The sequence below is a fragment of the Pyrus communis genome, chromosome 9, assembly GCF_963583255.1.
Source record: "Pyrus communis chromosome 9, drPyrComm1.1, whole genome shotgun sequence".
NCBI lineage: Eukaryota > Viridiplantae > Streptophyta > Magnoliopsida > Rosales > Rosaceae > Pyrus > Pyrus communis.
Genome location: NC_084811.1, coordinates 20,665,935 through 20,687,987, shown reverse-complemented (window position 1 = coordinate 20,687,987; position 22,053 = coordinate 20,665,935). Strand labels below are relative to the sequence as shown.

The following is a 22,053-nucleotide window of genomic DNA, read 5'->3' as shown; positions in this document are numbered from 1 at the left end:
CACCACATAATACATAGGTGAAATTATATAAGGGGTGAGACCATATTCATTACCCTAATTAATTATACAATATTATACAGAGGCAATTCTTCACTCTCGCTTAAGGTTTAGGGTTCTAGCGAGGTACCTACCAGATCTATAAAGAGGTGAGTGCAAAACCACAGCTCAGTAAAAACATCATCATAGACAATTGGTCAAACTAAACAAAATGCCACATATACAACCATCCAAATCAGATTATATAGACATCTTAAGATTAATGAAAAAAAATGCTAGCCTCCTAAGGTTATTGGGCCTTAATTTGTCATACAACTTGACTTAAGAGGCTCGATACATCAAGCTCCTTGGACAAAAAATTTACTTAAAGCCCAATATGAATTTACTGTTTTATCAAAATCAACTCCTTAACACTATATTTGGATGAGAGAAATATATTTAGAATTTAGATAAAAATCAAAATTTATAAATTGACGTGCACTAATTTCCTTGTTTGGATTCATAAACATAGAAATTTAGAATTTCTGCGCGGAAAAAACCCTTGGAATTGGGACTCCAATTTCTAAGTTTAAATTTAATATAAATAGGCGTTATTTTTCAATTTCTATGATTGAGAGTTTAAAAATAACAAATTCTGTATTAAATTTTTATTTTTTTTTAAGTTAAACAAACAAAAAAAATTCATAAATCTTTTTAAATAAATCCCGTGATTTCAATTTTCATTATTTTATCCAAACAGAGTCAACTCACCATAATCTGAAAGTCTTTTCTATCGCAGCGGGTGTGTTCTTGTTTCTTCTTGTTTGGTTGGAGAGAAAGACGAGGACAATTTAAGAATGGCGATCGGGAAGGAAGAGGTGGAGGAAATAGTGAAACCCCGTACGGACAAGAGGGAGTACAGGAGGATTGTCCTACCGAACTCCCTCGAAATCCTTCTCATCAGCGATCCTGATACTGACAAGGCATATTTCTTTTGATTTTCTCTTTCTCAATTCAATTCGCTTGATATTCACATTTTATAATCTTTGGTTTTTATTTTTTAATATAATTTATTAATTTTTGCTTAAATTATGTTTTCTCAGTGTGCTGCTTCCATGGATGTCAATGTTGGTGCTTTTAGCGACCCTGATGGCCTGGAGGGCCTTGCCCATTTCCTTGGTAACTTTAATTCCTTTTTAATTCTTTTGATAAGACCATATTTTAAATTATTCTAATCTAGAAGGCGGCTACACGGCTGACCGAAAAAAATAAAAAAAAAAAAATAAAAAAATAAAAAAAACACCGTTCAGTACTGAAAAAAGGCACTCTAGTTTATTCTGATGCCATTTGGGGTAGCGGTGGATAATCAAATCATGGTACACGACAGTCTCTTTAGCATCGAATAGATTTTTGATATTTCTTATTGTCAAATGAAAATTGTGGTTGGTTGAATAGATCACCGAAGGAGTTTAGTACATATTTGGATGACTTATTGTTAATCAGTTTTCATGGCATTGGTGTTGAAAAATAAGATGTTTCTTGACATTCCTTTCTGAATTCTGCATGTGTTTTGTTGCAGAGCATATGCTGTTTTATGCTAGTGAAAAGTACCCTTTGGAGGATAGTTACTCGAAGTACATCACCGAGGTATTTTCTGCCAAAATTCATAGCTACACATGGATTTTTGAATTTCTTTCTGCAGGAGTGCTCAATCAAAAAAAAAAAAAAAGTGGAATGGATTTTTGTGTTTCCGATTCTCCTTCACTTTCTGTTTCTGATTGTCAAACTTTGTGGAAAGTAGTGGAAGTTAAAATGATACAAAAGCAAATATCAAAGACTCGACTAAGAAACGTGTCATTTTGTAAGGAGAAGCCTTGTATAACAGTTCAGAATTATTTCGAGCTTGAATATCATTCCTAACTTGCTTCTTCTTTGGGAATTCGGGAATTCTAACAGGTGTTCTTATCACTTTTATGTTTTCTGATTTCACAATTGTCATTGCTTTTTGAGGTGCTATTGGTGTTTCCCATATTGTACCATTTGTTAATGTTGTTTGATGAATCGGATTGGAGATTTTGATTGACTAGTTAGCTCCTCCCCTATTCCTTTCGTCTATCTATCCAAATTCTGTAAGATATGTTTTGTTCCGGTGCGTTGTTCGCCAATCCATTCTCAGGGACTGTCCAATACGAGAGAGGCAAAATTTCTAGTATTATATGTTTTTGTGGTACTATGATGGAAGTACATTATCATGAAAATAATGTTTAACATATTCTATTTAAGTGTACACTAGATATTTTTTTATTAGGGGTCCTAAGATTGCTTATCAACCTCTATGTGTTTTATATTCTGATGCACAGCATGGAGGGCGAACAAATGCTTATACAGCCTCTGAGCACACCAACTATTATTTTGACATCAATTCCGATGGTTTTGAAGAGGGTTTGGACAGGTTGATGCTTTTGTTTCTGTTAACTGCTATCGTCATCATTACAATTCTAAGAGTTGAACCTAGTGTTGATATGTAGTTGTTGTTCAGATTTGCTCAGTTCTTTATTAAACCATTGATGTCAGCTGAAGCTACAATGAGGGAGATCAAAGCTGTTGATTCTGGTTGGCGGCTCTGTTTTGATATATTTTTTATGCTTGATTTTTCACTGTAATGACCGTTAATGACAAATGTGTGGCTGGTGTACAGAGAATCAGAAAAACCTGTTGTCTGATGCATGGAGAATGAACCAGGTACGACTCGCCTTTGGATCATAGTCTGTCTTTATATGACTACAATACTTTGAATATTACTAATATTGGAAAACTATCACTGACATTCAGGCTGCGGTTAGTTTCGTTGAAGAAAAGTATATCTTTGAAATAGTTCTTGAACAGTTGAACTATTATAGTATTATGGTCCTAGTATCATATGTGTTATGCATAGTTTTATTCCAGTGTATCTGGGCACATTGTTGCTGAGTTTCATAATTCATTTATGTCTTCAAGAGGTGTCTAACCTTTTTCTACATGATTTGTCTTTGTACAGCTCCAGAAACATCTAAGTGCGGCTGACCATCCGTACCATAAATTTAGTACAGGTCAGCATTAACTGTTGATTATAACCAAATGTGCCTCGAGGTTCATATGAAACAGGAAGCAGGTCATTTTTATGTGCATATGCTTTCTGTAGCTGATAGGATTTAGTCTCTGGTTATGCATCGGTGAAGTCTCTTCACATGCTTCTGTAATTTACCCCCATTTGTATGTTCAGTTTCTGTCTATCTGTTTTTATGGGTTTGCTTCAAGTTTTTCACAGCATTGCAACAGTCCAACACATTTGACGTGGGCACAACCTTTGCTTAGAATTGCTCTTGCTGCTTAGTGATGCTTGGATACATATAACAATCGCTTTCAAGTATCTAAGAAATATTTCAGTCATGCTGTGTGTTGTTGTTGAGTTCAATATCAAACTCGTGAATGCAATAGAGGATGATTAAATTATTGTAAACTATATCACAAATGTCATTATCTTACAAGTGAAAAAGTTGTGAGTTTATGTGCCTAAACAGTTCTCTTATTGGACTGCCTACAGTCACTAATACTTGGGAAGAAATGACCCTTCTCTATAAATATTGTTTCTTTTGGCTGTTTGCCGATTATGTTCAGTTTCATTTCTGTTTTGTGGGACTATGGAAAATACAGACTTTTCTTACGAGAATACCACTGTCTATTCAGACTGTCTGCCATGTCTCTTATGGTACCTACTTTTCTTACTTGTTCAGGGAATTGGGAAACTTTGGAGGTCCGTCCAAAAGCAAAAGGATTGGATACCAGAGATGAGCTTATTAAGTTCTATGAACAATATTATTCTGCTAATGTCATGCATCTTGTCATTTATGGAAAAGGTTTGTAGTTACATTCACATATAAAGGTCCGATTCAGTTTCCCTGTGGTCAAGTTAATAATTATCACTATGGATATTTCAGAAAACCTTGATAAAATTCAAGCCACTGTAGAGGACAAGTTTAAGGATATTAGAAACATTGACCGCAACTGCCTTCATTTTGGTGGTGAGCCTTGCACATCAGAACATTTACAGGTACACATGCTTCTGTTAAACTTTTTATGCTGAGTTGAACTTGCTTTCAGGACATACAGAATTGCTGATAAGGAAAAAAAAAAAACCTTTAAAAGGTCTTATATTCAGATGTATAATTCTTTTCGGGTTTCTCTTGTGTGTTTATTTCAGATTCTTGTCAAAACTGTTCCAATCAAAGAGGGTCATAAGCTGAGACTTGTGTGGCCAATAGCTCCAGAAATTCATCATTACAAGGAAGGGCCATGTAGGTACCTTAGTCATCTCATTGGCCACGAAGCAGAGGGGTCTTTGTTTGCCGTCTTGAAAGCTTTGGGTGAGTTTTGGATTATCTGTTACATGCTTCAGATAATGAGTTTTTGAGCAGATGGTATTTGTACTTGGAACTCTTGAGAATAGAGGCCAACTTTTTTCATAATTTTCATTTCAGTGCCTTTCATAGACTACCTCTTTGTGTTAGATGATTTATAATTAGGCAGGGTGGCAGCTACTGTTCACAGTTCCTGTTTATCATCCTATACTTCACACTCTATGCTTTATCATTTTACTCCATAATTGTTTTTTTTTTATCTGAATTATGAAGGTTGGCATTGTACTTGGGTATGATTTATAATGTTTGGTTATCATGCAATTGATTTACGTAGATATGGAAAGTAGTTGCCGGATTCAGTGAAATAGCGTCCGAGTTCCGTATCGGTACGGACATACCGATACTTGGGCGATTTGATGGTGAATTCGTTGGTTAATCTAGCCATCTCTAATCATTTATAATCAGATTACAGAAAAGAAAAACGCAACTGTAAATTTTGGGAAGAAAAATGCACCTGTAAATTTTGGGAGGAGAGGAGTGAAACAACTGAAATTTTGGATGGATGAAGTTAATGTGCTTGGGTTAATCTAACTTCAAGTTTTCTTTTGTTCTAAAAATTGCAGGATGGGCAACAGGTTTGTCTGCTGGGGAATCGGATTCAACGTTGGTCTTTTCTTTCTTTAGAGTAGATATGGATCTCACGGACGCGGGTCATGGTTAGTTTACTTTTTAGTGTTTCCATTTTTGGGTAATCTTATTTCTCCCATCCTCTGCTCCCCTCCCTCTAGGCTTCATTTCATTTTGGATGAGTGTCTCTCACTTATCTTTAAGACGGCTTGAAATGCTTACTAACATTTTCTTTTGTCGGGAGGCATTATTTTAACTTGTTTTGTCGTTTTCTAGAATGTGATAATCCTTTTGATTATTTTGCAGAGCACATGCAAGACATAGTAGGTTTGCTTTTCAAATACATTTCCCTCTTACAGCAGTCGGGTGTTTGCGAGTGGATTTTTGATGAGGTATGCGCGTGCATTCTAGTTTATGAATTACTGGTGCATGATACCTTCCTCTGTATTGTGTGTCTAGGATCGTCTGTAGTATCCTTCACAGTATGAATCACCAGTGCGTAGTGTTACCAATAACATGGCTAATATGTCATGGTTTCATATTATTTCTTGATTCTGAGATGTGCAATCCTTCACATTTGTTTTTCATCTTTAGAGAAAGAGAAGTCTAAGGGTGATTTTTCCGAGTTTTTGGTGTCATCTCAAGGACTCCAGGGGTTGAACTGGTTGTACATATATGATTCATCACCATGTTCTCTTGATTTCTTTATTTCTAAACAGTTTAAACACTGCTGCAGTTTGATTTGAGGAATGAATTATAGAATTTTGTTAATTTCGATGTTCAAATTTGGTATGGAATTTGTCTCACTGATTCTTTCTCAAGGACTCTGAAAGGAATTGTGATTATTGTAGCTTTGTGCTGTTTGCGAGACGAAGTTTCATTATCAGGACAAAATGCAGCCTATTAATTATGTTGTCAGCATTTCGACAAATATGCAGGTACTAGGCTCTTGGTTTAGTCTTGCTTTGTTTAAGGATACTGAAATGGATTGTGTTTAATGTAGTATCCTCTATAATTTGTGTTCGAGTAGTTTGTAATTAATTTCTGGTCCCTGAACTTTTCTTTCAGATTGGTTGATATTTTGTTGCCATTATGCATCTTTATTCAAATGAGAACATTGTGCCTTTGATGGTGGAATTGTAGTATGTTGAAAATTTTCTAAGTTGTTTGGTTGGAAAGGAGGAGAAAATTGTTACGGAAAATTTGAGGTGGTTTTCTTTTGGGATAGAGCAAGATTCTAGGCAGCTTTGTGTACATCGGTATCAAATGAATATAAAAATTTCCAGTTTTTCTATCTTCATGTGGATTATGGAGCTACTACTTTTAAGTTTGTTAATTCTTAATGGCCCTGTGTTATAATTGTATTGTTTGTACGTATAAGGTAATTATTGTACCGTCTGGGGGGACTGCTTGTTTCCTGCTATTGTAGTGTTTTGTTTTACATTGTTAAAGTTCTTTGGTTTCTGAAGAAGTTCTGGACAGGAGGAACTATTCTAGTTCGGTAATTAATGTTCACTTGCTTGCTTCTTATTCACATGACATTTTTACATCCGTATCCAGAAATATCCCCCAAGAGATTGGCTAGTAAGATCATCCTTGCCTTCTAACTTCAGTCCAGACACTATCCAAATGGTGCTTGACAAGCTTTCTCCAAACAATGTCAGGTAAGTGTATCACTAAGTTGGATTCTATAGAGTTATGTAACTATTTTCCAAGCAAATCCTTCTTGTCGATTGAAATAAGTTTCCTCATAAATTTATGGAGTAATGGTCTTTTTTTTGTACAGAATTTTCTGGGAATCAAAAAAATTTGAAGGTCATACTAACATGACTGAGCCATGGTATGGAACTGCTTATTCCGTTGAGAAAATTAGTGGCTCAATGATTCAGGTTGGTTATGAATTCTTACATAAATCAATATATACATACATATATATATATATTTATTGAACAAAATAGAATTAAGAAGTTGGAGTTTATTTTGGGGTGATACGGATGCGTAAGGTTTGGTACTTTTTTTTGTTAATCTCATCATTTTGGAGATTTTATGTATATTTTAAAGGGGATAAGAGAAAACCACTTTGAAAATTTTTCATTGGTGTAAATCACTTTTTATATAATATATATTGATGAATACAGTAGCGCTAAGCAGTTTTATTTCTTTTTTGGGGTGATAAGAATGTATTAGGTATGTTGCTTTTTTGTTAATTTCATAAGTTTAGAGAAGTAATGAATCTTGTTAACGGAATATGAGGAAACCACTTTGATCCCTAAACCTTTACATTTGATTGCAGGAATGGATAGTATCTTCCCCAAATGAGAATCTGCACTTACCAGCCCATAATGTGTTCATCCCCACTGACTTGTCGCTTAAGAATAATCATGAGAAGGTGTGATGAATGGTAAATTCTCTCTCTAAGTTAGTACAACTTTAAAAATTCTTCTGATCCGATTGACATTTTTTTCAGGCCAATTGTCCAGTTCTGTTAAGAAAGTCGCCGTGTTCAACACTTTGGTACAAGCCTGATACAATGTTCTTTACTCCTAAGGCTTACGTTAAGATTGATTTCACTTGTCCCCACGCAAGTGAATCCCCTGAAACAGAAGTCCTAACTAATATGTTTACTCAGCTGTTGATGGATTACTTGAATGAATATGGTAAAATTCCGTACTTACAGCTTCTTACTTTCTTCCATTGATGGTGGCCTATTTTGTTCTTCGCTTACAACAAAGGTGTTATTTTCTTGAACCAGAGCTTATTTATTTTTTTATTTTATTTTATTTTTTTGTCAGCCTACTATGCTCAGGTTGCTGAACTGTTTTACGGAATAACCCACACAGATAGTGGGTTTCAGGTATGGTGTCTGACTATGTGAAACTTCCTAGCCGGTTCTTTGGATTGTTGTTTTGTTTCTGTAAATGATCTTTTATTTTCTTGTGTAGGTGACTCTGGTTGGCTATAACCACAAATTAAGAATTTTACTGGAAACTGTAGTTGAGAAGATTGCAAGCTTTAAAGTGAAAGCTGATAGGTTCGCAGTCATCAAGGTAACCTTAAGGCTCCTTGTACCTAAAACTGTTATATTTTAAATGTTTCAATACATTGTTCTAGATGAGCATTTTGATAAGCTATTAGCGGCAGAAGAGTAACTGGATTAATAATTTTTGCATATCTTAATTTCGGCAGCGCCAACAAGATTTCTGAAAAGAGACAGATCATATCTACCTATTTATTTTCAGAAATAATTTTGGAACAGTCTCTGTATTAGCTATTTTAGGATGTCCAAGATTCCCCTCCTGCTCTCTTAAACTTGTAGTAGAGCTTGTCATGATCATGGAGATTTTCTAAGTTGGCATAGAGAATCTTTGCCGTGTATATCTCATATTGAGAATGTGTAGTCTTGCCCTTAAGAAATATAATGTCTTCGGCCTCTCCATCCATGTCCAATTTTTATTGGTTGGTGGGATGCTCTAGTTCTATCATGTCATAAAACCAGGAAATCACCGTGTCAGGCGCAATGGCCACACATGCTTCGATGTTCCTCGATATAAATTATCCACATTTTTGGCTCAAACACACTACACGTGAGGGGACATGTTGAGAGTATATCTCACATGGGACTGCAAAACCTTGGTTTATAGAATGTAGAATGTTCTATGTGTCCGGGGTCAATTGGTTTTGGGTTGCATGATCAATCAATCTTTTTTTCTCTTTTACACAAAATTTACAATCACACTGTGGCCCAAAATAATACACTTATTATGAACATTCTAACTTGTAGGTACAAACCTAGATTTCATCATCATCGTCGTCGTCGTCATCATCATTGTCATCATTATTATTGTTAATCTTCATGACCGAACATAATTAATTTGTGATTTTTATCATTTAGTCTGTTTTCCTCAGGAGCACTTTCTTCTTGCATTTTTCTATTGCTCTGAGACTTGATAATTGTAGCTTTTTTTATTAGGAAAACTAATGAAATGGGCTTGAAAACTTTGAGTTTTAATGATAAGGACAAAATAAAGAGTAAAATGAATAATACTAGGATTGACTTTTTAGTGTAAAAATATGGTTTTTCGTTAAAGTGAACAGTACCGGGAGCTTTTCGTTAAAGTTCCCTTTTTTATTTTTGTCATGCCTTTGCTGAACTCATTCCTTTGAATGTTTGCATTGGCTTAACCGCTTCTTACTTGTGTTATTTTCCTTTGAATGTTTGTATCAGGAAATGCTCATAAAGGATTACCAAAACTTGAAATTTCAACAGCCTTATGAGCAGGCTATGAACTACTCCGCATTAATTCTACAGGATCATACTTGTCCATGGACGGAAGAACTTGAAGCTCTTCCTCACCTTCAAGTTGAAGATCTTGCTAAGTTTGTCCCTTGGATGCTCTCGAGGGCCTTTGTGGAGTGTTATACAGCTGGTTACCTTTTTTGTTTCCTTCAAACAATTTAGGATATATCTTGTTATCTTGATTTTAGTTTTCATTTTTGTATTGTTATTCAACGTTAGTTATATGCTTTTGCAGGAAACCTTGAGAAGAACGAGGCTGAGTCAATGATCCAGCATATTGAAGATGTTTTCTTTAAGGGCTCAAATCATATTTCCCAAACTTTATTTCCATCCCAGCATTTGACGAATAGAGTTGTGAAACTTGAAAAGGGCAAGAGCTACTTCTACCCTGTGGAAGGACTTAATCCAAGTGACGAGAATTCTGCCCTTGTCCACTACATCCAGGTTCATAAATTTGTTTACAGAAGGAATAAACTAGATTTTGTTGGATGGAATATTTCATTTTAGACGGTCTTGTTCAAAATTCAGAAAACCTTGTAAGAGTTCCCACTGAAATGTTTTAAACCAGCAATTTTTTCTCAGTACAGAAAATTTTCAGGAAATTTGAATATTATTAGAGCTGCACAACTTCTAAAATGTGTAAATTTTTAGTTGCAGCACAGGTTTTGTCTTTGTTTTCAACAGTGTTTCAAAAACTAGTTTTAAGATTCAGCTTGGCGGTTGATGGGGCGGGCGCCGTTGGGGGGGGGGGGGGGGGGGTGGTGGTGGGGGTGGTGGTGGGGTTGCTACGAAGAAGACGCCCCTGACCTGGGCATTTGAATTTTTGTTTTTTGGAAAAAAAAAAAAAAAAAAATGAAAAAGGGGCCCAAACCCAAAACGTCGTTGTTTTGGGGCGGGGTTTTTATAAAATTCATGCTACTTTTATGTTTCTTAGTTTCTAATAGTTTATTATGACTTAATTGATATGAATTAGAGAAATAATAATAATAGTCAAATATTTGATTGCTCAGCATGCTTGCTTGATTGTTTAATAAAGGATTATATTTTGTGTATATATGTATATCATATGTGTGTGTGTGTGTGTGTATGTTACATATTATAATAATTATACGTACCATGAGGTATCACCTCACGTCTCAAGGCTATCGCCTAGGTGAGGCTATCCATGAAACGCCTTGGCTCCGCCCTCGCCCTTTAAAACATTGATTTTTAAACACAATTATGTTAATATGTGTAGGTTCATCAGGATGACTTTATGCTGAATGTGAAACTTCAGCTGTTCGCTCTTATTGCAAAGCAGCCTGCCTTTCACCAGCTTAGGTCTGTTGAGCAACTTGGTTACATCACGGTCCTCTTGCAGAGGAATGATTCTGGTATCCGTGGGGTGCAGTTTGTTATACAATCCACTGCGAAGGTATAAGCATGCTTCTATTATTGTTGCCCTGTTGCGTTGTCCGCCTATTTCACAGTATGTTATGTTGATCTCAACAGGATCCAGCACATATTGACTTGAGAGTGGAGGAATTCCTCAAGGGGTTCGAGAGTAAACTTTATGACATGCCTAGTGACGAATTCAAGGTGAGATCAACTAGGCTTTATCCTTAACTCCTGTTCCTCTAGTTTTACTACATCTTTTATGCAGCTTTAATCTGTTCTGTATGGAAAATATTTAGACTTCCTTAAAACGTCCGGCAATACCATTTTAACCTTGCATTGGTCTGTCTGCCTTTTATTATCTTCATCCATATCATCTTCACCCTTCCATCAGTCTTTCTTGCGATGATTCGTATCCCCATTTACAGATGGTAGATGACTTTTAATATCAATATTCAATCACTTCTACATAAAATGCGAACCCAAAAATTAAAAATGTTTAATGTAGGATGTCATATATGATTGTGAGCCTAGTCGTAAAACTTAGATGAGAATTCGGAGCATCAAAGGGATAGATTTTATGATAAATAACTGTTGGAACTGTTTTCTACGTAGAGCAACGTAAATGCATTGATCGACATGAAGCTTGAGAAGCACAAGAATTTAAGGGAAGAAGCTGGATTTTATTGGAGGGAGATTTCAGATGGGACACTCAAGTTTGATAGGAAAGAGTCTGAGGTATGAATTCAATGTTTTAAGATACTTATACAATTCGAGGTGATCGATTCATTTTACTCTTTTCAGTACAATTGAATTAGAAAAATGCCTGAGATAAATGTGCCTGTGATTACAATTTACATAAATTGTTGAAACTTGAAACAGATTGCAGCACTGAGGCAGCTTACACAGCAAGAATTGATAGATTTTTTCAATGAGCATATAAAAGTTGGGGCTCCTCAAAAGAGGTCGTTAAGCGTACGAGTGTACGGGAACTCACATTCATCGGAGTACGCTACAGATGCAAGCTCACCGGTGCAACCTTGCTGCGTCAAAATAGACGATATATTCAGCTTCAGAAGGTCACAACCTCTTTATGGTTCATTCAAGGGAAATCATGTGAAATTGTAGACTTGAGAAGTAGATATCTGGACAAAGTTATAGAAGAACACCAGAAAAACTAACTTATCAGTATCAGTATTTACCAGAAAAACTAACTACATTTGTCCTTGTAACTTACCAGAAAAAAAGTAAAAAGTAAAAGGGTGTTGTTATCCATACTTTTTTTTACCTCTTGATTTCCGTTCATTGGATCGGATGAATTGAAGAAGATCAAATGAGAGAAATTTATAAGGTGTGTGTGGAAGGTGAAAACAGGTGTCTGGATAGCACAACCTAAATAAAAAATATAAAAAATAAGGCATTGTCGTTGTCATTAAAAATGTTTTATTTGTGTAATCGATGTTGAGTGACCATTGAATTATCAATATTTGTATTATTTCATTTATAATCTGTTTATTTCATGAATTAATTAAGAGATTAAGATATGCAGTTTGGCATGTATGTAATATTTATATTTGGGATACAGTCACTTAAGTGAAGGATGATGTATTTGTTCGAAAGGTTGAAGCAATGCGTCACCCCCAATTAAATTTCTCTCTGTCCTTCACACGAGGTTTTTCAAAAGAGTTGCAAACGTCCAACAAGACGCTGGTATTGATCCCTGTTGGTTGGCACAAATGACGTTTGCTCATCACCATACACTTAGTTACCTATCACGTGTTATTTTACTTAATTTTTGCTAATTGTTTTCAAAATTGAAAATGTAACATTTAATAAGGAAGTTAACTAATGTTAGGTAAAGAACATGTGGCACATGATTAGATGTATAGTAAGTATACACTATAGTTATGATGGTGAGCAAAAATACTCCCCACGACATATTTACATTGAGATTAAAAATATATATATATCTAGTGGAAATATAGACACTTTGTTATAAATAGGTAAAAGTGAGAAAGAGAGAGATAACGTTTGCTTGAGATAAAAGTGGAATAGGTGCAATGTATCATACTATTTATTTTCATAAGTGTATCATACAATGCAAGTAAAGAGAGGGAAGGGGTATATGTATTATTGTTTTCACTCTTGATCTTATATGTTGTTTGATCATACAGTGCATGCTCTTTATATAGTCATTTACGTGCAAAAGTCTACAAGGAAGATTAATGAATGTTAAAAACTATATCATCCAACAATAACAAAATCTGACAATACCACTATTTTTAGTCCTTACTTTTTTACTTTTGATTAAGGGCTAGTTTAGTATTGTTATGCTTTGAAAAAAAACTGTTTCTGCTGTGCTTTGAGAATAAGTAGCTATGAAATAAAGCAACAAAGTGTTTGATAAACTTTTTGGTAAAAGTGCTTTTGAAAAAAAAAAAAAAAACAGTATTATAGTGTTTGATAAACTTTTATGTAAAATAGATGTGAAAAAAAACTGGTTTTTCAAAGCTGGGTTTTGCAGCTTTGTGTTTTTGGCTTTTTTTCACCCAAAACTGTAAAAAAAAAAAACTGAAGCTGAATGTTTACCAAATATAAAAAAGTTCCCAACTTTTTTTTATAGCTACTTTTTTTCAGAATCACCTCAATACCAAACTATGGCTAAATCATCTGAAATTCAATTCCCATAAATTTTACAACACGCTTCGATTTTCAAGAAAATACTACAACGTTCCTTCAAAGTGCTGTTTTTTCAACAAAGTCATTTCCCGTGATGATTATTATTATTATTATTATTATTATTATTATTATTATTATTATTATTATTATTATTATTATTATTATCATCATCATCATCATCATCATCATCATCATCATCATCATCATCATCATCATCATCATCATCATCATCCACATACCCACAACCATGGTACTCACCTCGTCACCCTTTCGCTTCAAAACGTGTGGTCAAATTAGCGTAATGGGCAATCCATAAATCTGCTAGAGATATGAGAACCCAAATTTATATTAATATTTTCCATCGGAGCAAATGTGTTAATTTTTGCTACCGGAGCCACTCTTTGGGATTACCATCTGCAAATATATCAGATATGTAGGGATTACAAAGATATCGCAAAAGGATCTGCTTTTCACCTATTGTTTTTTTAGCTTTCCACATGCTCTTCTTTATTTCTGACCATCCGATTGAATAAATCAAACAAAGATAACGAACATGATTGAATAAGAGTATGTAAGAAGAGAAAGAAAAAAAAATATATATGTTTATCATTTCCCTACAGAATTTCATATTTTTTTGTAAAAGTTTTCTTTTTTGCAATGTAAGTGCAGCTCTCTCCCTACATTTTACAATTCTCGGAGAAAATTGGTGTCGAATGCCGAAAACACTGTCTTGTAATGGAACTGTGCACTAAGCCGAGAGCTCGACATGATGAATGAGATGATAATCTGCACAGAAAGAACTCAAGATCTTCTCCCCACTACTGCACCTAATTAATCACGAGAAGTGTTTGGGGACTTTAGGGTTTATGATTATTGCAGGATGAGCAAGGAACTCAAGTACGGACTATACTAGAAACCCTAATAGCCTATGACTGTATTGTCAAAGTCTGCGAGGCTTTCTTAGCTCACAAGAAATCCCTTAATTGCACTAAGTTAAATTCGGGAATATCACTTAACTTGGTCCACAAGGAATAGTATAATTAAAACTCTAACCTTCCTAAGTTAACTGTGAAACCAATTCTGGATAGGGAACTAGGGTTTAGTCTAACAAGATTTAGTTCTCATAAGTGCTATCTTTATGCTGGTTGGATATGGATCCTTCGTAGTTGAAGAATTGTAATCCTATATTTCTGATGAATTATAAGTGCGTAGTTGTGGTGTTTCTTTCAGCATGTATGACCTTTGTTCCACAAGGATTTCCCATGTGGTTTTTTCTAATTAAAATATGCTAAAATCACGTTTGACATGCAGATCTTACGTAACTTCTAAAACGTTCTTAACGAAGTTTCATTTGGCCTAAAAAAAAATCTACTTCTTCGTTGCTATTTACATTTCTAATATGGACGACAACGAGATTCCAAATTCAATCCCTCTCTCCTAATGTTTGTAAAAATGTTGCTAATAATAAATAATCACAAGTGAATTTTAATTTGGCAAATTGGCTGAAATAATAAATTTACAAGTTTCAATTGTTATCCCTTTGTAGTATTTGATCCATCTACATCAACACTTATCGTCAGTATGTAATTTTGATCGGTTCAACAATTACAATTTATAAATTCATATTTTAGCATATTTCTTTATGTAGTTTACAAGTTTTATAACATTTCAAATTTTCAGGTTTTAGTGGTAGAGCATATTATCCTCTACACCCCTAGCATGAATTCAACCCCAAACAATCACTCCTTTTGAAAAGCAGAAAAAGGAAGAAAATCTCCAAAGCATATAAATATAGAAATATGCTTTAAAAGATAATAAAAAACAATGAAGCCAAGAGAAACCAAATACCGTTTTGAGAGAGTTCCAGAATTCTCACTATTTTTTAGATTTATAAACCAAATTCAAGTTATTGAAACCTTTAATAGGAATTCTCACAAAACTATCAACTAATCAGAACGGTTCTTTATCAGGCTGTGGTACTTGATTCGCCATAAAAGAAGAGGATTATATTATAACAATCCTTTTAGTTGCTTCGTTCTCTATTTGTATGTGAGCGAATTCTTAAGAAAATCATTTTGTTTCTACCGAGCTAAAACAATTTGTCGAATAAAAGAATTGTCTTCCAGATTTCAACAGAAACCCAACATGGGTTAAAGTCTAAAATTCTAAGAAAACAGATTGTATACAATTCTGGATGCTAAGATCATCATTCAAACAAAAACAATTAAAATATTTAATTGGCTATTCTCTTTCAACACCAAAGTTTAAGTCCCTCCCCGTCGTTGAGATAATTTTAATGAAAAATATGTTATGGTTTGTAAAAAAAAAAAAAAAAAAAATGGAATCGAAAATAAAATTTGCCACAAATATTGTAATATTTCATTGGGAAAAATCAGATTAATATTTCATTCTTTCCTTTCTTTCTTATCACAAAACAGAATACAACAAAAACTCATTGGTGGTGTTGGTCTCCATATAAGCTGCCGCCGCCGCCTTGACCCCGCAACTGGTCATGATGACGTCATCAACTGATCTGCCATTGGTGGTGGGCTTCTTCTGGGGTGGAAGATGATGGTGCTCTTGATCGGAGGTAGAGGAGCTGCAGGGAGGATGGTAATACAACCGTCCGGTTTGTGGGCAATGAGAGTGAAACCTTGCTGCTATTCTCACCCCCGTATCCAATAATTCCACCCACTTCGCCGCCATCTTTCTGGATTTTTATGTCTCTCTGCCAATCTTTTTCTTGCTCTCTTCGTAGAGAGAGAAAGAAAGAGAGAGAGAGAGAGAGAGAGAGAGATGGGAGAGAGAGAACCCAATACAAAGAAGGGGGCGACCTTGGTCCCTTTAATAGCCTTTCCTACGGTACTTTTGTCCTTCCATTTGTATGGTTTTATACAAAGGTCCCAAATTTTCTATCAATTGTTGCGGTGCCCTTTTATTTTCATTAATTTCTTCTTATGTGAAAGGCTTCAACGAATCAATTTACTCAATTTTTAGGGCAAATGGTGGTGTGGATATATTAAAAAAGCTTACGAAAGAAACAAATTTAAGAAAAAAAACATGGTAGATTCTATTATTTTGGTGTGGGTTAGCCCGATTTCAACAACCAACTGTGGGGGTACAGAATCAAATTCTACGATTTATTAAAAAAGAATAAATTTTTAGTTTATAAGATAGTAGCGTATTTGGACAATTAAAGTTAAAACGTCAAAACTTGTGATTTGCTACTTACTTATGCAGAGTGTGGAATTTTTGACTAACTTAAAGATTTAAGGGGCGCTAAATATGACCATTTAATTTGATATCAAGTGAGGTGATAATATAAATTTAGACTTGCACACTTCACATATAAATTTATAAATTAAAAATTGCATGGTTTTTTAGGGTGATGTGTCCACGTGATGACGAGAATGAAATAGAATTCCACCATATTAATGAAAAGTTGAAATATAGCAGAGTTGAATGCCTGAAATGAAAATATGCCAGAATAAATAACCCTTGTAACTTTTTCTAGGCCAAGATTTGACTCATTCATTTTGTTAATTCATTTTTGGTCCAAGGAATGCTGCGTCGTGTTCTGCAGGGCTACGCGTTGAATATTCGCATTTAGTCGAAGACTCGGTGCTGAAACGGAAGAACATCAGCCGCTTATGTGGTATAGAACGCTTTAGGGCATGAAAATACCGAAAAGTCCCTTCTTATAAGCCCTTAGTTGGATTTCCTTGAGGGTTCTTCAGATGACTATCCATTCTTTTTTTTTTTTTTTTTTTTTTTGAATAATCAATATTATCTATACTAAGAAAAAGGTCAGATTTAATCTCATACTGAACTAGCAATAATATAATTCAAATTCGTATTTGATGAGAATCGAACTTAATACCTCTCACTTATTAGTGAAGAGAAAAACTATCAATTTTTATCTTTGACACGTGAACTATGATTCATTTCAAGAACAATCACCAGCCATCCATCAATCATGTCATACAGAATATATAATTATAGCATTTTAATTAAAATATTACCTTGTCGGTTTCTTTAAAGAAAAATGGATTGGTACGTATTAGTGAATAAAAATGTATAAAGGTTGCTTCAACCATCCAAATTTGAAACCATCACGCGATGGTTTGGTGGTTAGTGTAAATTCCAAACTCATAGTACGATTGGTCATGAGTTCAATTCTTGACGTTAGTGAAATACACAATAATAATTAGGACCTCGCTGAAATGTCTTTATGAGTCTTTTCAACTCTTGCAAAAATAGATTATAACTGATCTCTTTTTAAAAAACAAAAACACCGCCCTAATTTGGTGCTTTATTCTTTGCTTACGCATTAGGTTTCTGGTTATTCATTTCAAAGCCAAAGTTCAGGTTCGCCATTACATTCACACCGGATTAAATGCCAAACCAATACTTACCTCACGTTAATATAAAGAACGTACCATTATAGTAACTAATTAACCTTTAGAATTTTATATTTTATTTTCTGGTGTCACTATATACACACCTATAATATATATTATATTCGCAACTTTAGCTATCCATCATATACCAAAATTTCCCAACCCAATCAAGGGAGCGGATCCGGATCTGATAGCTAAAACCCCATTATTTCTGACCCGACCCGTACATCCTCAACCGGGTCTCCTTTAGCTACCTACCAAGCTAGCTACCTTCTCATGCTACCTGCAAATAAAAACAATAAATCATAATTAATATGAAAATGAAATTTAAGTGAACTTAAGAAGCCATTAGAATCTTGAATTTTGATCATACTAATAGTATATTTTTATAGTCGAAATTTTTATTTTATTTTTTGTTAAAGTGAAAATATTTTTGTTCGTAACCATATAAATTATTGATAGATAAATTAATTAACAAAGTTTAAAATTTAAATTCATTTGGCAACACTTGAATAACAAACTTATAAATATATATACCGAGTAAACGTAAGGATTGTGACGGCCTCCAGAGCCTGCTCTTTTGACCTTCTCAAGCTTCAACAACCTGCAGCAACAGAAAGACACCATCTATTTTGGTCAACAATATTCTTCACCACGAGTAGCCAATCAAGTATCGCCACGTAATGTTGTTTTCTACGTTCTAACTCAAACGTCAGATCCTCTTCCCGCGTCTTTCCAGAGTTTATATCGGACGGTCGAAAAGTTTCAACCATTCGTGCATATCACATGCAAAGTTCCAAAAATTAAAAGAGAGAAATGGAATGCTAACATTCTGAGCGCTTTGCTGGTGTCAGGACTGTCACCGATGGTCTGACGGATCTTGACTTCAGAGAGCCAGCCGGCGCCGGCCAAGAGCTTCAGAATGGCCTCGGCTTTCCGGCGCATGTGGGACGACCAAGTCAGCCGCCTCCGTTTCATCGGATCCTCCCGGACCGCCGCAAGCTTGATATTGCTCCATCCTGATCTCGACACGTGGTGTTGGCTTCGGCTTCGCGCGCTGGAAGCCGCGCTGGAGGTGGTGGACACGCACGAAGACTCAGTGGTCTCAGACCCGAACGACGCCGTCGCTTTGGGCGATCCAGAGACGGTTTTCCAGGTCGTCTGAGTCTTTGAGCGGCTTCTCCGAACAACCTGATTAGGAAAAAATTCAAATTATGTAAACAAGAAAGCAAATACTAATTGATTAGAGAGATTAATTAAAAACCAGATTAAATAATCAAACTTCTTAATTATCAGCTCAATCTTCGTTCCTGAAAACGATATTCTAGCAAATTCACGAACACAAAAATCACAGTCCGATTTCTTGCCAAAATACAGCCAAACAGAAGATTAAGAACAAGATTATGTTTGTGTAAAAGGCAATCGGATTATGCAGAAACTCAGCCAAACAGAGTGCAAAAAAATTGGAAGAAAAACAGAGAGAGAGAGAGAGAGAGAGAAGATCAGGTTGAACTGAGATTCATCTCACTGTGAAGAGAAAAATTGAAGAAAACCGAGATCACAGTAAGAGGAGAGCAGATTCAAGTAAAATGATGAGAAAAATCGAACTCGGAAATCACAGTTGGAATTCAGAGTTGAAAAGGCCACTTGGATCGGATTATGCACGAATTCAAAACTACAGTTGGAATTGAGCTCAGGTTATGCACAAATTCAACCAAACAGAAACTACGAATTGAAAAACTGGAAGAGAAACAGAGAGAGAAGCTCACAAATCACAACAAAATCAACCAAACAGCACCTAAAAATTCAAAACATTGATCACAAAGAGAGAGAGAGAGAGAGATCACCTTGAGATTCATCTGACGACGAAGAGCAGCAAGCGCCATGATCCTGATCTTACAAGCTCGAATCTCATCCGTTGAGATATCGCTGGTAGTGATCAACGAAGTGCAGGACTTGGTGGAATCGCCAGAAACCGAGCTTCCTCTGCCACTCTCGATCTTGCTTCGCTCCTGATAGTCGTCTAAACAGAACCTGCAAGTTCAAGCAAATGAATCAGAAGATTTTAAAACGATCGAAACGCAGAAACGCACAGATTAAAACGAAGCGAATTGAAAGCGTGGATCACTTTGGAGGTGTGGCGGTGAGGAGAAGCAGAGCCGAAGCAACTATGCGTTCGGTTGGAGACGGAAACGGAGCCGTAGCCATAGCCATTGCTTCTCTCCCTCTAGCTCTGAAAACTGGCGGTTCTTTGCCTATATTTGAAAATTTCTCTCTCTAAAACCTTTTCCTTCTCTCTCTAAACCGTTTAAGATGGTCACGTGGAGAGGAGATTGCCTTGGGTAATGAGCCTGCGGGCCTCGGAGTTTGTTGAAGAGCCAGCTGGCTACCTGACCTGTTTGATTGTCGCAAATTTTCATTGGGCCTGTTAAGTGTTAACTAGGAATTGCGATGATTGCATAACCCGACCCATCGTCAGATCTGTTTTTTTTTTTTAATTTTATTTTCTACCTAGAAATTTTATTAATTTCTCTAGCAAATATTTAGTTTATGAGGTTCAAATGCTAAGTTTTAAATAATTAATAAAATTCACAAGTGGACTGGGGAGGCAAGGAGAAAAGGAAGAGATAAAATGTGATTCTAGAAAATAACTGAACTGCTTTTTTTTTTTGGTAATGATTTATACTAAATATTAAATATAATGAATTGTTAATAATAAAATATTCAAAAAAATTTAAAATAAAGAGAGTTGTTGGAGATGAAAAGTTAAAAAAACTAGCTAAAGTATTTTTTCGACACCGGATTAGGAGAATCCATCCTACCTAAATGATAATAAATGGTTTGGGAGAAAAATTGCTTTGCTTCTAGAAGATCTCGAAGCACTTTCGTATAATTCAAAACACTTTTATGTTTGGCAGAAAATATTTATAGTGATAGGTAATAGAAGCGTTTTCTAGATAAGTACTTTGAGCTCTAAAGTTGAGAGATATTTTTAGAAGGTGTTTCGAAAATCCGTGAGTGCGTACTTTGCTAGATAACAAAAAAATTCGCACCTTCTATTCACCACACAATGAATTTTGAAGAAATTAGTTTTACAAGTTAATACAAAGAACAAAAATATAAACAAGAATTCTATTGAAGAGAAGGAAAAATTTAATGGTGAGGGAAATGTAGCATACTTACAAAGTTACAAGTACCAAAACGAATAAGGAAATTGATCGAATGTACAGAATCGGCAGCAGTGTTTCTGATACATGCACAAATCTGCATGTAGCACTTCATGTCCAACTAGGTTAACTTCCGCCATATGGATCCCTTGGAACTCGATAAGCACTTCACTCGCGGAAAAACGAAACCCGGCTTTACGGGGTTTGAATTGACGAGAGAATTCCCGTATATCTCTTTGCACTCTTGTACCACCTGTTTGACAAACATGTTGCATGGTTGTAGTTTTTATTTCTTCCCGCCGGGGAAAAACAAAGAAGAAAAAAAAAGGGAATCGTAGGAATGCACACACCTCTTTGGCATCCTTCCGTGGTATGCCTTCCCGCAGTGCAACAAGCTTCTGAACAACCTCGGGCAGCAAATGGACGATAAATATTCAAATGCAAAATAGTCAAGTGCAACTCAATATTTGATTTTGCTAGCGGAACCGCATTTATTTGTGGTAGGGAGACTTCACAATCAACCACAAACTACTTTGGCAATCGTTTCTTATGGAGCGTTTGCATGAGGCACTTTATAGTTCAATGGAGCTTGGTATAAATTGTTATAAATGTACTACATGAATTAAATAAAACGGCTTGCAAAATTACTAGATGCAATACAGTTCGCTTAGTGTCTTTGCTGTGCATTTCTTGTGTCTTAATAATAATATTATTATTATTAAAATATTTTTATTTTCCCATCTTCCACACTTCCCTTCCCTTCCATTCCTGCACGCCATCCACCCAGCACAGATAATCCATTCCCACCGCTGCCTCCAAACCTCCTCTGACGCCGTTGCCCTCCTGTCCTTCAAATCCCAAGCCAACCTCAACAACAAGCTCCTCTACACCTCCTTTCCTTCAACGCCGTCGCTTCATCCTCCTGCATCTCCACACCTCCGATGCCGTTGCTTCGTCCTCCCGTCCTTCTCCCTCCGTGGCTCCTTCCCTCCCGACACCCTCTCCCGCCTCGACCAGCTCCGCTCCTCACCTCCACAACAACGCCCTCTCTGGCGCAAGAAAAAAAAAAAGGCTGACATCATATGCCGTCCGACGCCACGCTGACGTCAGATCAACCGATCTTAAGGTCTGTCAAT

The 22,053-nt window shown here is 35.7% G+C and overlaps 2 protein-coding genes across 2 annotated transcripts; one reads left to right on the top strand and one right to left on the bottom strand.

The window, feature by feature from the left end:
- Positions 1–741: 741 nt before the first annotated feature.
- Positions 742–12,207, top strand: LOC137745074 (insulin-degrading enzyme-like 1, peroxisomal). The gene is made up of 25 exons (XM_068484947.1): positions 742–959; positions 1,080–1,155; positions 1,556–1,623; positions 2,337–2,428; positions 2,516–2,589; positions 2,675–2,718; positions 3,014–3,065; positions 3,750–3,872; positions 3,954–4,066; positions 4,217–4,379; positions 4,997–5,089; positions 5,307–5,392; positions 5,852–5,938; positions 6,561–6,664; positions 6,787–6,889; positions 7,294–7,389; positions 7,468–7,657; positions 7,793–7,854; positions 7,943–8,047; positions 9,226–9,427; positions 9,533–9,741; positions 10,535–10,711; positions 10,789–10,875; positions 11,287–11,409; positions 11,554–12,207. The coding sequence occupies exons 1-25, from the start codon at positions 834–836 to the stop codon at positions 11,797–11,799; spliced, it is 2,901 nt and encodes a 966-aa protein (XP_068341048.1). The 5' UTR covers positions 742–833; the 3' UTR covers positions 11,800–12,207.
- Positions 12,208–18,024: 5,817 nt separating this feature from the next.
- LOC137744486 (uncharacterized) lies at positions 18,025–19,964 on the bottom strand. Its single transcript, XM_068484288.1, has 5 exons — positions 19,879–19,964; positions 19,598–19,784; positions 18,580–18,941; positions 18,288–18,354; positions 18,025–18,033 (listed from the first exon to the last, which is right to left on the bottom strand). The coding sequence occupies exons 1-5, from the start codon at positions 19,962–19,964 to the stop codon at positions 18,025–18,027; spliced, it is 711 nt and encodes a 236-aa protein (XP_068340389.1).
- Positions 19,965–22,053: the final 2,089 nt, after the last annotated feature.

Bases quoted from the DNA above. Each gene is read 5' to 3' on its own strand.
- LOC137744486 (XM_068484288.1), bottom strand. From the start codon at position 19,964: ATGGCTATGGCTACGGCTCCGTTTCCGTCTCCAACCGAACGCATAGTT. The intron at 19,785-19,878 runs GTGATCCACGCT...TTGAACTTGCAG, and splicing joins CTCACCGCCACACCTCCAAA to GTTCTGTTTAGACGACTATC. The intron at 18,355-18,579 runs GTTAGCATTCCA...CTGTTGCTGCAG, and splicing joins ACCAGCAAAGCGCTCAGAAT to GTTGTTGAAGCTTGAGAAGG.
- LOC137745074 (XM_068484947.1), top strand. From the start codon at position 834: ATGGCGATCGGGAAGGAAGAGGTGGAGGAAATAGTGAAACCCCGTACG. The intron at 1,624-2,336 runs GTATTTTCTGCC...TCTGATGCACAG, and splicing joins ACTCGAAGTACATCACCGAG to CATGGAGGGCGAACAAATGC. The intron at 4,067-4,216 runs GTACACATGCTT...TGTTTATTTCAG, and splicing joins GCACATCAGAACATTTACAG to ATTCTTGTCAAAACTGTTCC.